Source organism: Mastomys coucha, unplaced genomic scaffold, assembly GCF_008632895.1.
Source record: "Mastomys coucha isolate ucsf_1 unplaced genomic scaffold, UCSF_Mcou_1 pScaffold12, whole genome shotgun sequence".
NCBI classification, from domain to species: domain Eukaryota; kingdom Metazoa; phylum Chordata; class Mammalia; order Rodentia; family Muridae; genus Mastomys; species Mastomys coucha.
This window is the reverse complement of record NW_022196894.1, coordinates 96,292,163-96,308,459: the sequence shown is the minus strand read 5'-3', so window position 1 is coordinate 96,308,459 and position 16,297 is coordinate 96,292,163. Positions and strand designations below refer to the sequence as shown.

Below are 16,297 nucleotides of genomic sequence, written 5' to 3'. Positions count from 1 at the left end.
GAGAGAGAGAGAGAGACTCATGCCCCTCCCTTTGGCTTTCATGTATGAAAACAGTGTGTCCCAAATAACTGAATTCCTAAGGAATCCCATGCTAAAAGAAAAGAAAAGAAAAGAAAAGAAAGAAGGCTAAGTTCTGATGCCAGCTAGAGGAGGAACTTGCCTCCTGAAAAGGATTGCACACTATTTGTCAGACTACATTGTAGGAGAAATGGGAACAAGACCTTCTAGGACAGTGATGGACAGGATCCTGCCTTCAACAGGACTGCTTGGCAGTACTTGCCTCTTGCCCTCCATTTGAACATAATCCTCATTTCAGCCCCCACTGCGGGGGTGGGGGGACAAGACCAACTTGAGGGGTAACTAAACATCTTTCTTATTTTCTTCTTCCCAATGTGGCCAAATTGAATAAATTTCCTTTCTCTGCTTTTCTATTGTTTGTTTGGCTTATTTGAGGACTCATGGCCAAATCCCTTAGGGCTGCCAGAGCCTGCCCTCTGACCTGACAGCTCCAGTAATAGATCTACTTCCTTTTTATGTGGAGGCTCCTTCCTTATAGCATATGATCCAAGTGAAAAATGCACTCAGTAACTTTAGATGCACTTTGTCATCTGTGCCCCTAAAAATTTATTATTTTGGAGGCAAAAATAATAAATGATTTTGAGTTCTAGAATGTTCTGAGAGGAGCTACACTACAGGTAAGTTGGAAAGTGAAGCAGTGGAGAGATTTTAAAGGGTTGGGCTTCCCTGCTGGCAAGCAACAGCATGACTGCATGACTCGAGAGGACCTTTGGCAGGAATCTGGGGCTTCCTGTCTACACAAGGCATATTTCCCAGACGAGAGCTGCGTGTGTGGGTGTAAGGTCTTCAAGCGAGACAGGAAAAAAAAAGTTCAAAAACAGATTCTGGTTGCTATTTGCTAGGACATGCTGTGCGACAGGATGGTGTCAGTGACTTGAGTCTCTCTCCTTCACCCTTGGACGCTTGTAGGTTTCAAATCTGTGACTCCTAACCCAAACCCAGTTCTACTCAGGAACTTAGCAACTGCTTACATCACACACCACCACGTACGTCAGGTGTGTGTTTCTGATTAAAAGGACCATTGCCCACCCCAGGTCTCTCTCTCTCTCTCTCTCTCTCTCTCTCTCTCTCTCTCTCTCTCTCTCTCTCTCTCTCTGCTTCTTCCTCTCCCTCTCCACCTCCTTGTCTCTCTTGTCTGCGTGGCGACCTCTTCTTCAGTCTTGTCCCCGAGATGGGTGAATTCACCTGGGAGCCATTCCCAAACAAACCTGCGTTTATACTTTAAATTTGACTTGAATTGACTTATTTCATGAGCAGAGAAAAACTTATTAGAAGCTACCCTCTTTTATCTGGGGGTATCCTAGACACATGCTTATGTGCCTACCATAGCCACCTTGACCATTTTTGCTTGACCATTTTGAAGAGGACAGTATTTATTGGGAATTATAGTCAGCCTTCTGTTCTGAAATGGTGGTCTCACTTAGGATTCTGTGGGTGATTTGGGGAGGAAAAGATCTCAGGACTCAGGCAGGGCTGTGGCTGAGGTTTTTTGTTTTTAATCTAGTATACTCATTCCTGAGGAAGTGCCAGCTTGATAGTTATACTAATGATGCTTAACCTTTCAAAAAGCTCCTGCTTGACTTGGGAGATAGTTGATCACAAAACATTTGCCTTGCAAGTATGAGGACCTGAGTTCCATCCCAGAATTCATGTTTAAAAATAAATGTTAGCCAGGCAGTGGTGGCGCATGCCTTTAACCCAGCACTTGGGAGGCAGAGGCAAGTGGATTTCTGAGTTCGAGGCCAGCCTGGTCTACAGAGTGAGTTCCAGGACAGCCAGGGCTACACAGAGAAACCCTGTCTCAAAATAAATAAATAAATAAATAAATATTTAAAAAATACTATTAAAAAAAGAAAGAAAGTGAAGCCTTCTGTGTGGGCTGAGAGAATTAATCCTTATTGTGGATTGATATTAATATAGGTAAAGAAGATTACCTACTTAAAACCACTTGGTTCTTCTGTATTTGACAAACGAGGCATTGTGGCTCTTGGGTGGCAGAACAGAACCCTGGGGGAGGGGTTCAGCTCTTATGGCTGGCTGTCCAGTGAGAGCTGTTTGCTTGGATTGGCATATCAAAATGTTGAGGTAAGCCAAGTATGGTGGCTTATTTTTTTCATCCCAGCTTCTCACGTGGTCAAGGCAAAAGAAGTGCTATGGGTTTGAGATGAGTCTGAGTTACATAATGAGCTACAATCTAAGACTCTTAAATTAAAAAAAAAAAAAAAAAGTTGTGATCAAGAGAGATTTAGTAACACGAGCCTATAATTCCAGTGTTTAGAAGGCTGAGGCAGAAGGATGGAGAGTTCTATTGCCTGCCTCAGCTCAATAGCGAGTTCAGGTCAGCCTGGACTACAGAGTGAGACTCTGTCTCCAGAAAAATTAAAAAAAAAAAAAAGGAAAAAAAGAAAAAGAAAGAACAGAGGCAGCTTCCTACTGCCACACCACTGAGGTGGGCTCAGGTGGTCTGTTTAATGAGTTTCATGATATACCAGGAGGGCACCAACAAAGGCTAATGTGTGTGACTGATGAGGTACAGTAGGGCGGGGGAGGGACTGGGATGCTATGAAAAGACTTCCCAAGCTGAAGTAGCCCCATTAGTGATGCTATTAGCACTGGGGTTGGGGAGGGGAGTGGCTTCTCAGTCCTTTCTCCCATGACTGTGATAAAAATACCTGACCACAGCAGCTAGAGGGAGGAAGGGCTTGGGGTCATACTGCATCTATATCCAGAAAGCAGAGTGATGGATGCTCAGACAGCTTCTTTTTAATGCAGTCTAGACTCAAGCCAGGACACCCTGCTGCTCTCCTTTTATAACTTGTCTGCCCACCTCAATTAATTTAAGCAAGATAATCCCCACAGGCATGCCCAGAGCTAACCTAATCTAAACATTCCCTTCTGGCTTTGAATGGAAGCTTATCTCCTGGGTGGTTCCAGATCCTGCCAAGTTTACAGCTAACATTGGCCATCCTGAGCTTTGGAGTCTTGTGTTCTAGAGAGCCTCGAGTCCTCTGAATTTAGTTATTGACCTGATTTCTTCCTAGGTTTCCTCAAGTGCTTAGATGCTCTGTGTCTCTCAAGGGATGGCTGGTGGGCTGCTTTATGTATCCTTGGAACCCAAACCTTCTTTAAGGTTTAAAGCACACCCCACATCCCACCTCAGGCCACTTATATTCCTAATACAGTGCCGATGGGCTCAGTGTACAAGGTTCTAGAACATCTTGATAGTCATGCAGCAAGGCCTTCTCTGTTTTTTTGGTTTTTCAAGACAGGGTTTCTCTGTATAGCCCTGGCTGTCCTGGAACTCACTCTGTAGACCAGGCTGGCCTTGAACTCAGAAATCTGCCTGCCTCTGCCTCCCAAATGCTGGGATTAAAGGCGCACCACCACCACCCGGTGCCTTCCCTGTTTTATTGTTTTATTTTAAAGCAGTAAAAGGCACAGGCCCTGGGAACAAGGACATTTCCCTGCATCAGTCGTTTCTCTGTTATCAAAATTTCCAGAAAGGATTGTTTATAGAACATTTATTTTTAACATGAATCAGTGACATTTCTCACCCAAACATTTTTTTGTTGTTGTTCTAACCTTCTGTGGACTCTGGTCCACGTAACCTGTCCCTGTCATCCATCTTTTGAGAGCAATGTCACAGGAATGGAAAAAAAAAAGTGAACCAGTTTCTTCCAGAATTGAGAAGCAAGGTGATTTTTTTTTTTTTTTTTTAGGTGAACTCCTGCTAGGTCTATGAGCTCCTAGATTTCAGAAGCCGCCATAATGGGACTCAGAGCACTTGGAGGGTTTGTTAGGGTGTGTATGTTGAGGGGCAGCAGCAGAAGCTGCGTGTGCGAGGCCAGGGATGAGAAATAAAGCTAGGGTGATGGCCTAGCTCTGCACTTTGTGCATCAGGCCTGACAAAGTAACTATTTTCATAATCTTTCCACTTTGTGTTCTAGATTTTGAGAAATATGCTGGAGAGTTAAAGAATTTTCTGTGATTCCCTAGTGACCCTCAGGAATGGGACCAGCTGTTCCTTGGGGGAGGCAGAGATCTGTCTTGTGTCATCTTCAGACTTCTGTTTGCTCACTGGCCAGTGTCCTGGGGGCCTGGCCACCCTGGTGTGTAGTGCCTAGCATGCCCTGTTGCTGCAGCCCATGTGTACCTGGCATCTGGTCTTGGTGTGCACTGGGCATGCTCAGGGTTCTGCCAGGCATGGCTGGAGTCTAACTCGGAAGCTCTGCTCTTCTAGGACTCACTGACAAAACACACTGTGTTATTCTGGTCATAAAATCACCCCTTTGAAGTACCCTTTGACAGATTATGGTCTGGTCTATTGTTGATGCAGTTACGTGTCTCTGTCTTCTATAACCTTGTTCTAAAACACATCTGACATTTGAACTCATGTTATAATTCTGTTTCTGTTAGAGTTGTTCAATTTTACAATTACCTAACACTTTATATTTTTAGATTTAGTCTCATATTAAAAATAATATACTAAAATTATTTAGATAGAAATAATTTTTATGTTCTAGATAATGTTTTTAACTTTTTTCCATCATGCATGTTGAAGTTTTTTGTTTTTGTTTTGTTTTGCTTTGTTTTGTATTTTTGAGACAGGTTTTCTCTGTGTAGCCCAGGCTGTCCTGGGACATTCTCTGTAGACCAAGCTGGCCTCAAATGCAGAGACCCACCTACCTCTGCCTTCTGAGTGCTGGTTTTAAAGGTATGTGCCACCATACCCAGCTAATTTTTAAATTTTATACTTTTAATACCTATTATTTAATTTCTTTTATAGGCTTACTTTTAGTAAAAGACAGCAAATGACTTTTCTCTCTGTGAGGTTAGAAATGTCTAGAGGTTACAAAAAAATAAGTAAATTAAATGAATTTATTATTTGTGTGCATGTGTGTGTATGTGTTCCTCTGTGTGTGTGTGTGTGTGTGTGTATGTATGTGTATGTGTGTAGGTCAAAGGCATTTGTGTGTGTGTACTTCTGTGTGTATGTGCTCCTGTGTGTGTGTGTGCTCCTGTGAGTGAATGCATGTGTGTATGTGCGCGCACGTGTGTGTGCGCGCACGTGTGTGTGTGTGTGTGTGTGTGTGTGTGTGTGTAGGTCAAAGGCATTTGTGTGTGTGTGTACTTCTGTGTGTATGTGCTCCTGTGTATGTGTGTGCTCCTGTGAGTGAATGCATGTATGTATGTGCGTGCACGTGTGTGTGTGTGTGTGTGTGTGTGTGTATGTGTGTGTGTGTGTAGGTCACAGCCAATCACAGCCAACTTGTATACATTGGTTATTTGCTTACATCATGTTCATCATGTTAATCCTGAGGATGGAACTCAGGTTGTCAGCTTTAGTAGTAAGTACCTGTAGATAGTGACTAATCTCATTGGTCCTATCTAGGGAATTTAAAAGTAGCCATTGTGAAAAAAAATATAACAGTGATTTTAAAAGGACAAAGCCTTCTATATGTATGGGAAAAGCATGGCAACTAGATTTAAGCAGAACAGAATCTCTTGAGAATCCATCAGGAATCAAGGATCTAAGGCAGTGTCTAGTTTTTGACTAGTTTTGTGTATCTGACTGTTAATCCAAGTTGAGACCCCAAATTCTTTCCTTGCTAACATAGAAAGTCTAGGTTATTCAGGGAAATGAAGCTGTCCATGGTAGGCACCATCCTTGCTGTCCTCTGAAGATTCCCTATCCCCTGTCTCTCCAGATGGTGATCTGTCATGTGGTGGGCGAGACTCTTCAGTTCTTGGTCAGTGCGGGGCCTGGCTCCACCACAGGCTCAGAATGCCAGCTGTATGATGTCCGTCTTTCCCCATTTCATTTAAAGGTAAGGCTGTGTAGATGCTGTCAGTCACAGGAAATACATGGTGGTCATGAGCTTGTGTTCCTTACCACAGGAGAGACACAGGATGACTCTTCCGTGCTGAGTTACAGGGCTCTGAGTATCATTCTCATTAATTATGAATCAGGTCATTATCTTTAAACTCTCAGTCAGCATGAACATGACTCAGAAATGCACACCACCCTGTAAGGTCTGTACCCAGCATAGATGGTGACTCCCCACAGCTGTGTAGTTGAAACCTCCTCCTCTAGAGCTTTCATCGTATATATTCTGTCCCCTTTCTGAGGCCATGTGGAATTAGGGCAATATTGTGTATAACTGGTTGGGAGAAGGGACTAGATAATGGGGAAAGGGTCCCATGACCCTCCCTGCCTATCCTATGAGAGCATGTCAGCATTTGGCAAGCCCAGCTGTGATGATCTTTTGCAAGTGGACACAGTTGATCTGGTAAAAATGTCAGCAGTTTTAGGGCTACCAGAGTGCAGGCTAATGTTACTGTTGGCTATAGATTAATTGTAAAGAGTTTGTGTACCACCTCACTCTTTGCTTGGTCATTCACTGTGCCTTGTACTTTTTCAGTTCAGTCACCATGGGTGTAGTCCTCCAACCATACCTATTGACTTGTTCTTCTTCTAGCCTCTGACTGTTAAAGATGTGTATGATTGATTCCTCTTGGTCACCTGGAGATATAAGATGTTCTCACCACCTTAAGGTTCAGGCCCTAATCACACCTGCCAGGTTCTGTTTACTATGTCTGGCCTTATATATAAGGCTTCATGGCTGAAGGCCTGGGCATCTTTCCATGATTCTGCCTACTCTACATGAGTAGGACTGTCCAATATAGGAGACCAGTTGAGGCTGTTGGAGTCGCCCAGGTGAGAGGGGAAGTGTTCCAGGGTTCTCTCTGTATAATCCCAGGGACATGTGGACGTGGATACTGGTCATTCCCAGAACTGAAGACAGGGTGTGTGCTGGGTCCCTTCACTCACTTATGCCTGGTGACAGAAAGAGAAGCACAGAGCACAGGGAGTTCCTCATTTAAATAAGGCCATGGAATGTCAGTGACACCTGGCCTGTGGGCTACCTGGGCACAGGGACTGGAAAGGAGTTTAGCAGGATCTTCATGTCTATTCTAGAAGAACATGGTAGACCAAGACAGAAGCTGAGCTACTGTCTCTGAGAACATGTGACTAAAAGAACCCACAGGGGCTAGAGTGATGGCTCAGGTTAAGAGCACATGCTGTTCTTGTGGATGACCTGAGTTTGGGTTCTAGCATCCTCATGGTGGCCTACAACCTTCCATAACTCCAGTTCGAGGTGGTACCTCACTTCTTCTGGCTTATGACTCTCAGGTAACACTCCATCACTGAAGGAAGTCAGGATAGAAGCTCAAGGTAGGAACCTGGCGGCAGGAACTGAAGCAGAGGCCATGGAGGGGTGCTGCTTACTGGCTTGCTCCTCATGGCTTGCTGAGCCTGTTTTCTTATAGAACCTAGGACCACCTGCTCAGGGGTAGCACTGCCTACAGCGAACTGTGCTCTTCCATATCAGTCAGTCATCAAAATCCCTGCATGCTTGACTAGAGGCTGTCTGCTATGATTTCAAGGCATGTTTAGGTTTGGGTCAAGATGACAAAAATCAGCCAGCACCCACATAAAATAAAAATAAATCTTAAAAAATGAACACACAGAGAGCTTCAGTACAATTGTACACAGCACACTGAATGTACATGTAATATGCTTGTACCTTGTACAAATACAGCACACAGTATACACTTGCAGTGCACACACACACACAGCACATGTATACACAGTATGCACATACATGACACACATAGTAGCATCCATATAAGATGTATAAGTTAAGGCTCATGTGAAGATCTCAGCTAACCGTTAACCGTTGCTTGGTGGTTTGTTCTCATAGGTGGAATTCCACATGGAAGACAAGAGAGAGGACATCCAGGTCAGGTGGTCTTTCACCCATGTACCTGAAACAGCCATCAAGATCCAGCCCCAGGCCCCAGGGGAGGTCAGTCCGTAAGTTTTTATCATTCTTTTGCTGGTTCGAGGATGCATGAGTGGTTAGGATATGTCTCGAATCGGGCAGCTGGAAAGTAGGTGGCCCCTGCCACCCACTCTCCCCATTCTGACTTAGGCCACAAGAGACAGGGCTCTGTGGGGACAGCTTTGATAGAGGGGACGGTTTCCTTCCCAGTTTCTGGGGCCTTAGGGCCTGAGGACAGAAGCTGGGCTGCAGTGAGTGAAGTTCTGCTCCATTGCAGCCAGGCCGGCCACTGAAGCCCCCACACGGTGGGGAGGTGTGGGCTCTGCTGGGTGTCTGCACAAAGACACTTTCCCTTTTCTCCTCTCGTCTCACTTTTGTCTTTCCTCTCTCATCACTTTTTCTCTGAAGTTGGGAATGGAAACCAGGGCCTTGGACATGCTAAACACGCGCTCCACCTCAGTCTTGTAACTATCTCAGCCTTCATACTTTTACAGAGATGTGCACACACACACACACACACACACACACACACACACACACACACACTGACCGAGGACAATTAACTAATACGAGATTGGTAACATGGCATTGGGGGTTGGGAAATAAGGAATCTTGAACCCACAATGGTCTCCTTCTCAGTAGAAGAAATTGAATGTGCCAGGGCTTGTCTGTACAGACAGCAGGCCTGGACAACCGATGTCACTGTCTGAGAGAAGCACACAGCGAAAGGAAGAAGAAAGAGAGGATGAACTGGGGCAGGGCCTTCCTTCTGCTTCTTGCTTTTCTCTGATGACGACCTCATTTGTCTAGGCCTGCAGTCTACATAGGCAGGCTCGGCAATGCTGAGTTTCTTATGTGGAAAAAGGAATTTCTTACGGGAAAATCACCAGTCTTTGTGATTTCTTGAGCCATTTTTCCCCATGGGTAGCTGTGTTACCAATCTGACATTGATTAATTTGCCTCAGTCAGTGTACAGGTGTAGGATTTCCCTATCTTTGTTGGTTTACGTATTTTTTTTTATTTTTATGTGTATGGGGCTTTTTGCCTGCATAGGTGTCTGTGTATCTTGTGCATGTAGTGCCATCAGTCCAGAGTTCCTCTGTCTACTGAGTAAGAAGCCAGTGTGCAGGTCAGACAGAGAAACAAGAGCTCAATGTGAGGCACAGCCATAATATGGGATATTATTCAGCCAGGAATGGAGTGATGTGCTGGTGCATGCTGTACCCTGATTAGCCTTGCAAACAATAAACGAAGCCTGATTCAGAAGACATATGTGACATTATGACCCATCTAGTTCAGAGGAGGCAATCCACAGAAAAAGAAAGATGGATGCCAGGAGTTGGAGACATGACTCCTGATAGGATGGAGTCTGGGGTTCATTTCTGAGGAGTAGCAAACATATTTAAGTAGTGGACGCTAAGTACTACGTATGTACAAAGGAGCAGTGAAATGTACATTTTAAATGATTATTCTATATCATGTGTCCTTTATTTCAACTTAGGTTATCAATGGGCCATTGAGGGGATAGATAATGGCCCCCTGCTTCAAAGCACAGGCTCTTAACTGTCTTAACCACTTGGATTTGACTCTTGGCTCTCCTAATTACGGACTGTGTGGCTCTGTGAATGTTACCTGACTTCTCTCTGCTTTAATTTCCTTATCTGTAAAGTGGAGGGAATGTCATGTAAAGGATTAAGTAAGTTAATACATATGTATAAGAGACGCTGGCTTCCAGTGAGAGCCATGGAGACATTAGCTATTTTGATTCTTGGTACTTAGAGGCCTTATGTTTTAGAGATTCAAGTCCACTCACAATAGATAAAGGCAAAATTCACTGTAGGGAGGCCTGGTCAGCCAGGGGACAGGCAGTCAGTTGTCTTACAACAACACAGATTGCTCTAGTCTTCCTTTCTAAAGTCAGTTCCTGCTATACATGTTGCAAGTGTCTTATAAGCCAGTGGGAACTTTGCCTATACAGCCAGATGGGACCCCCAGTGAGAGGAGATGGCACTCAAGGTGCTCTCAAGCTGTGCACTACAGAATGGCATTGGAACCAAGCTGCTAGATCTTGGAAGAACTTGACCATCACAGGTTCTCTCCTCAAACCTCAGAAAGATGGCATGGATGCCTGGGCTGTATTAGAGTCCTTTTTCTCAAGAGTTAAAATGAAAGCTATAATACTGAAATAAGATTCAAGGAGACCGAGGTATCCTTCACATTAATTGAGATTTTAAAAATGCATACTTTAAATCCAAGTATGGTGCCATAGGTTTGTAATCCTAGTCTGTGGGAGACAGAAGCAGGAGGATCATGAGTTTAAGTCCAATTTGGGATGCACAATGAGATTTTGTCTTAAAAAATCCCAAGGTCGCCAAGCAGTGGTGGCACACGCCTTTAATCCCAGCATTTGGGAGGCAGAGGCAGGTGGATTTCTGAGTTAGAGGCCAGATTTCTGAGTTCGAGGCCAGCCTGGTCTACAGAGTGAGTTCCAGGACAGCCAGGGCTACACAGAGAAACCCTGTCTCGAAAAACCAAAAAAAAAAAAAAAAAAAATTCCTAAGGTCTGGGGGATGTATTCTAGTGATTGAATGCTTACCCAATATAGGAAAAGCTATAGGCTCTATCTCTAATACTGAAAAATTAAATAAAATCCAAAACCTGTGCACTAAAAGCATTTATAGCAGTGGTTCTCAACCTTCCTAATGCTGAAACCTGTTATATAGTTCTTCATGTTATAGTGACACCCAAATAATAAAATTACTTCATTGCTATTTCATAACTATAATCTTACCAATGTTATAAACCATAATATAAATATCTGACATGCAGGACAGCTGATATGCAGCCTCATGTGAAAGGCCTTTCTATCCCTAGAGGGGGTCATGCATGACCCACAAGTTGAGAACCACTAATTTATAGAGATCTGCTGCACGTAACAGAACCATGCACACATGAACAAGCACCAGTACCCACATAGGAATGGTGCAAAACGAGTCCCAGGTAGCTTATTGTGATCCCTTCACAGGCTTCACGTGGGGTCCTGGGACCTTCACATCTTGAATATGGCAGTTTGTCTGAATTACACAGTGGTAGCAGTTAAAGCTCGATTCTTAACTTGATGGGATCTGTGGAAACAAGCTTCCAAACAAGTCATCGAGGGAGTTTCAGTTGAGATAGGAACACCCATCCTAAATGTGGGCAACACCATTTCATAGGCTGGGGTCCCAGCATGAATAAAAAGGACAAGCCAGTTGGGCAGCAGCACTCATCGCCCTCTGCCTCCTGACGCACACTGTGAGGAGCTGCTTCACATTTTTGCTACCTTCCCTGTCACGATAGACTATGCCTTAAAGCTGTGAACCAAAATGAACCTTTCTTCCTTAAGTTGCTTTTGTTAAAACAACAAACCAAGGGCTGGGGAGAGATGGCTCAGCGGTTTAGAGCACTGACTGCTCTTCTAAAGGTCCTGGGTTCGAATCCCAGCAACCACATTGTGGCTCACAACCACCCATAATGAGATCTCTGAAGACAGCTACAGTGTACTTACATATAATAAACAAATAAATCTTTAAAAAAACCCAACAAGCCAGATAACCAATCAATAGATCCAATAACTGAAACCAGCCCATATTTATTGCTGTTCAGTGTTTGAGACCTGGAGTCTTTGCACAGCTTGTCTTGTCCTGAGCTCTGGCTCTATCTGCCTGCCATCAAGTTCTTGACTGGGCTGTGTTCCTCTATGTTCAGGGGCCTCTTCAGCCCCACATAGCTGGTGATGTGATTGGTTCATTATGTCCTAAAGTCCCCAATTTCAGGCTCCGGAAGACTGCTGTTATTCCTGGCTTGTCATGAGCTAACAGGGCAGTTGCAGTCCTCGAGATAAGACCTAGCATCAAACCAAAGCTGCACGATGTGGTCTGATGGCTTAACACCTAGCACACCTGTCTGGTGCTTGTATCTAGCATGCAGTGATCTGATGACCTGTCTCTTTCCAGAAGCAGGTGCTTGGTGTACACATGCTTTCTGAAGCCCTTGAGGATCTTTTCAAGCACCTAGTCAGTGCTGCCTCTCCATCTGTTTTTCTGAGCACCAAACCCATGCAGGTCAAAGAAGCTCAGGTAAGCCCAGATCTTAGGACACAGGCGATGCTGAACTTGTGTTTCTAGTGCCTTCAGTTTCCATGGTAGCGCTGACATTGCACAGGCAGATGTTGCCCATGGTATTAGAATACAGCCTCAAGATCAGTGCTCCATCGTGGGAATGTTTGCCAGGCCACTCACTGCTGAAGCTGTGGTCTTCCAGTTTGTACTGTTCAGTAGACACTGTCAGCTGGTGACAGGGTTTGATGCTAAGTTCTAGGTGACTAGGGTCATAGGAATACAAGAAGCCATCTTTATCTTCCTTTGCTTATAGGGTGGTGGGCAAAACTCAGCTAGCAGATAAGATCAGCAGGGGCTTTTATAGTCTTCACTCTCAGAGGCATAAGGCAGGGGGAGTCAGTCTTCCCAAATACCACCATCAGTTATACATCCATGTAGGCAGGACCAAGCCCAAGCTACTTCACCTTCTAGTAATCCTATTAATAGGGGATTCTTGGAGAGCAGAGGGGACTGGTAACCAGACATACAAAAATCTGAGAGTTCACAAGATAGTTTTGTATATTCAGAATCCATGGACTCAAAAAACAAAAGATCCTAGGCTATCATATCTAATCACATTCTAACATGAAATTGTCCTGCTTCATTAAGCGCCACACCCATGACAGCTCTCCAGAGAAACTGAACACTTGAGCATGAAGATGAGAGAGATTTACAAAATGTTATGATGTTGTGGCTAATAAATACATGGTATGATTCCAGCTCATGTCTGAAGCCTTGGACACCAGGAGAGTTGATAGTTTGGCCCAATTCCAGACTGACCACAGCCTCAAGAGCTCAAAGCCCAGGGGGACTTGTTTCTGTTTGATTCTAAAAGCAGAAAAAGGCTATGGCTCAGGTTGAGCTGTCTGGAAGGAGGAATTCTTTTTCATTTGGGGATGGCTCAGACTTTTCTATACAGGCTTTCAACTGATGATGAAGCCCATCCCACTAGTAATGGCCATCTACTTTATTCAGTCTGTCTGCTTATTCAGTCTGTCCGTTTGGTCTCTAGGGCTATAACTTAGTTGGAAGGGTCCTCATGTAGCATGCAGCATGCATGAAATCTGGAATTCAATTTCTAAGACCATATATCTTAGGCATGGTGGCATATGCCTCTAATACCAGCACTAAGGAGGCAGAGGCCAGAAAATCAGAAGTTCAAAGTTTTCCTTCATTACAAAATGAGTCTGAGGCCAATTGAATCTGGGTGACATAATACCCTGTCTCAGAAAAAAAAGTCTGTCCTGAACATTGATCCCACCCCTAACAGCCATCATAGAAACACTCAGAATAGTATTGACCAAGTCTTGGTATTTATGGCCCAGAAGTAAGACCCTTATAGCTTAGTGGTTAGAGCACTTGTGCCAGTATGAAAACTGGAATTTGGATTCCTAGAACTCAAAGTAAATGCCTGGTGAGCATGGTAGTCTGCCTGTAATTTCAGTCTCTGAAGGCAGAGGCCAGGGGACCCTGAAGCAAGCTGACTGACTGGACTAGCTGTATTGGTGAGCTTTTGTGTTCAAGGGAGAGATCCTGCCTCCATGACTAAGGTAGAGGCTGATTAAGGACTACACCTGGTCACAACCACAGGCTTTCACATGCATAGACATGTCCATGTTCACACATATGTGAGCCCCCCCACACATGTAAACACCCATACATACATGTACACATACACATGAAGGAAAGAAAAAAATAGCCAAACATATACAGCTGACAAAGTATGCCATCTCCAACCCATCCCAGCGCTTTAAGGAAGTTTGCAGTCCTTCCCGGCCTTGGGCATTCACTCACAGAAGGGAAGGACCTGGTTCGGAACAGTGTTTGCTGGGTGGTACCCATGAGTGTCTCTGGAGATGTTAGTAACCATGCTCAAAGAAGTGCCTCAAGTCCAGACAGCACCCAGGATAGCTCCCGCATGGCTTTCACTGTTCAGAGCCCAGCGCCTTTCAGAGAACCTTCGGAGCTTTTAGGTTCTTGTGCTAAATTTAAAGAGCCCCTGTGAGCCCTGCCAGGGCAGCCGGTGCCTGATGCCGTTCTGAGAATGAAATCAGACCGCACCTGCCTCTGTCCTCTTGCTTGTGCAACGCCAGGGGTTCCTAGCTGTTCTTCCCGTGACTGGAGGCAGGAAGTGATCACAGGCTGATGGCCATGTGTACCTAGATGTCCTGTCTGGCACAAAAGCCCGAAGACCAACTCCCTCTCTAGATTACCTCTCGTGGGTCTGAGCATGGAACCATGCGCTGGCTAGTCTTTACTGCCCTGGAAAGCAGCCCACAAGCTGATGTTGAACAGGGTTGTCACTATTGGCAGGTTCTTCATTTGGGAGAGAAAAGGTTCACTGTAGAGGCAAGAGAACCTTCCCATGAGATAGTGTCAATTCTAAGCTGGTCCTGGAGGTCAGGTGTCCTGTTCTGATGTCCCTGAAGACACTGTTGTCCCTGCCCCCTATAGAAGCCAGGACCCCTGGCCAAGCTCTCACATCCTTACAACTGTTGCCCTGCTTTTTTCCTCACAGACTCTACAGTGCCCTTCCTCCACTGCTCAGGAACCCTGCCCCCCCAAACCTCCAAGGGCTCATGAACTAAAATTGCAGGTGAAGAATATCAGAGTTTCCCTGCTAAACCACCCTGGTGCTTCAGGTGGGTGCTGGTGCTGCCAGGGCCTCCGGGGCGGCCCACACTGTGGGAGGGACCTTCCTTGACTGGGGATGGTGAATTCTTATGTGACAACCTGGTTGGGCCTACAGTGTGATCCCTGCCTTCCTTGGCAGAAATATAGTGAAAAACTTGGTCTTTGGCTAATGGGCTTGGGGTCCAAAGGCCACAAGCTGTAACCCCCTGAGCACAGCGAGCAGTTGTGGCTGGTGGTGGCCAAGTATGCATACCCAGAAAGTTTGTGGAAAGGGTTGTAAATGTTCCAGATTCAGAGAAAGGGCAGTTGTTTGAAACAGTAACAATTTGTGAGTAACAGAATCTGCTCATTATACAGGACATACATGCCATAAAACATCATACTGCACCCTATAAATATGCAGCTAAGCTCATCTGCATTCACATGAAGGCCACGGGAAGGCAATGTTGTGGTTGCTCTGTTTTCAGCCTGACAGATACTAGTCTTGTTTTTCTTTTTTAAACTGAGCCAATTTGTGTTGAGCACCCCTGAGCCTCTGAGCAGTGCCGCTTATGCTGTCCTAAAAAGTGGGTTGGATAGGCCGGACGGTGGTGGTGCACACCTTTAATCCCAGCACTTGGGAGGCAGAGGCAGGCGGATTTCTGAGTTGGAGGCCAGCCTGGTCTACAGAGTGAGTTCCAGGACAGCCAGGGCTACACAGAGAAACCCTGTCTCGAAAAACCAAAAAAAAAAAAAAAAAAAAAAAAAAAAAAAAAAAAAAAAAAGTGGGTTGGATGAGTGGCTTATAGGGGCTCTGTGCCTCTGGTGCTGCTAATAGGAGGAAGGCAGCTGTGGAGTCATGGTCCTCCCCAGGATTCCCAATGGTCACTGACCCCTCCCTGCCCCCCCCATGAAGTGAGGCTCTGGTCATTGTTTAAGGACGCTAGGAATTCTGGTCACTATTTGCAAAGGTTCTTCCACTTTACAAGGCACAAAGAGGCTAAGTCTCTACAAAAGACAGCTGTAGCTGATGTTTTTGCTACAAGTGCTTGCATATTGCCTTTCATACCTGGATCACCTAGTGGCTGAGTGGGTCCCCTGGACTACCAAGCAGGAGTGGGGTCCCAGCTCGGGGTGCGGATGCTATGAAACCAGATCCCATTCCCTATCCGTACTAAGATGCCCATATCTGGAAATGGATCTGAGTCTTTCCTTGAGGAGTGACTGTGAAAGTTACCCTGCCTGAAACCTAGTAAGGAGTCAAGCATTGTGGTCAAGTTACAAGGACATTAGGACGGAGGCTGTAGAGGAAGCATTGTCTCAGAGCAGGAACAGCTGGGAGATGTCAGTGTGCCTATACCAAGTCCCCCCAAAGGATCTTGGGTTAGATGAGCAATGAAAACACCTGCTTGTTGTAAGTGGGATAAGGGTTGTCTGTGAGGTGCAGCCACAGTTTAAGCTCAGTACCAACCATCCTTTGGGTAGGCTGTTAGTCTAGTCTAAAGAGGAGCCAAGCCTCAGCACATCGCACGTTGCTTCTGGGTGAGGCTCCATACCCGGGAGTCCTGCTTGCTTCCAGGACTGATGAATTGATGGAAGGAAGTAGGACACGGGTCAGTC

General features: G+C 45.2%; 1 protein-coding gene across 6 annotated transcripts in view; it reads left to right on the top strand.

Moving 5' to 3' along the window:
* The window catches only part of C2cd2 (C2 calcium dependent domain containing 2), a 65,498-nt gene that overhangs the window by 23,867 nt on the left and 25,334 nt on the right, over positions 1-16,297 (top strand). For 4 of the 6 annotated variants that reach the window (XM_031364575.1, XM_031364569.1, XM_031364574.1 and 1 more), the window contains 4 exons: positions 5,787-5,906; positions 7,845-7,949; positions 11,921-12,043; positions 14,583-14,706. In XM_031364575.1, the coding sequence (XP_031220435.1) occupies positions 5,787-5,906; positions 7,845-7,949; positions 11,921-12,043; positions 14,583-14,706 (472 nt within the window). The remainder of the gene's footprint in view (positions 1-5,786; positions 5,907-7,844; positions 7,950-11,920; positions 12,044-14,582; positions 14,707-16,297) is intronic. The other 2 variants (XM_031364572.1, XM_031364570.1) reach the window with 2 other exon arrangements.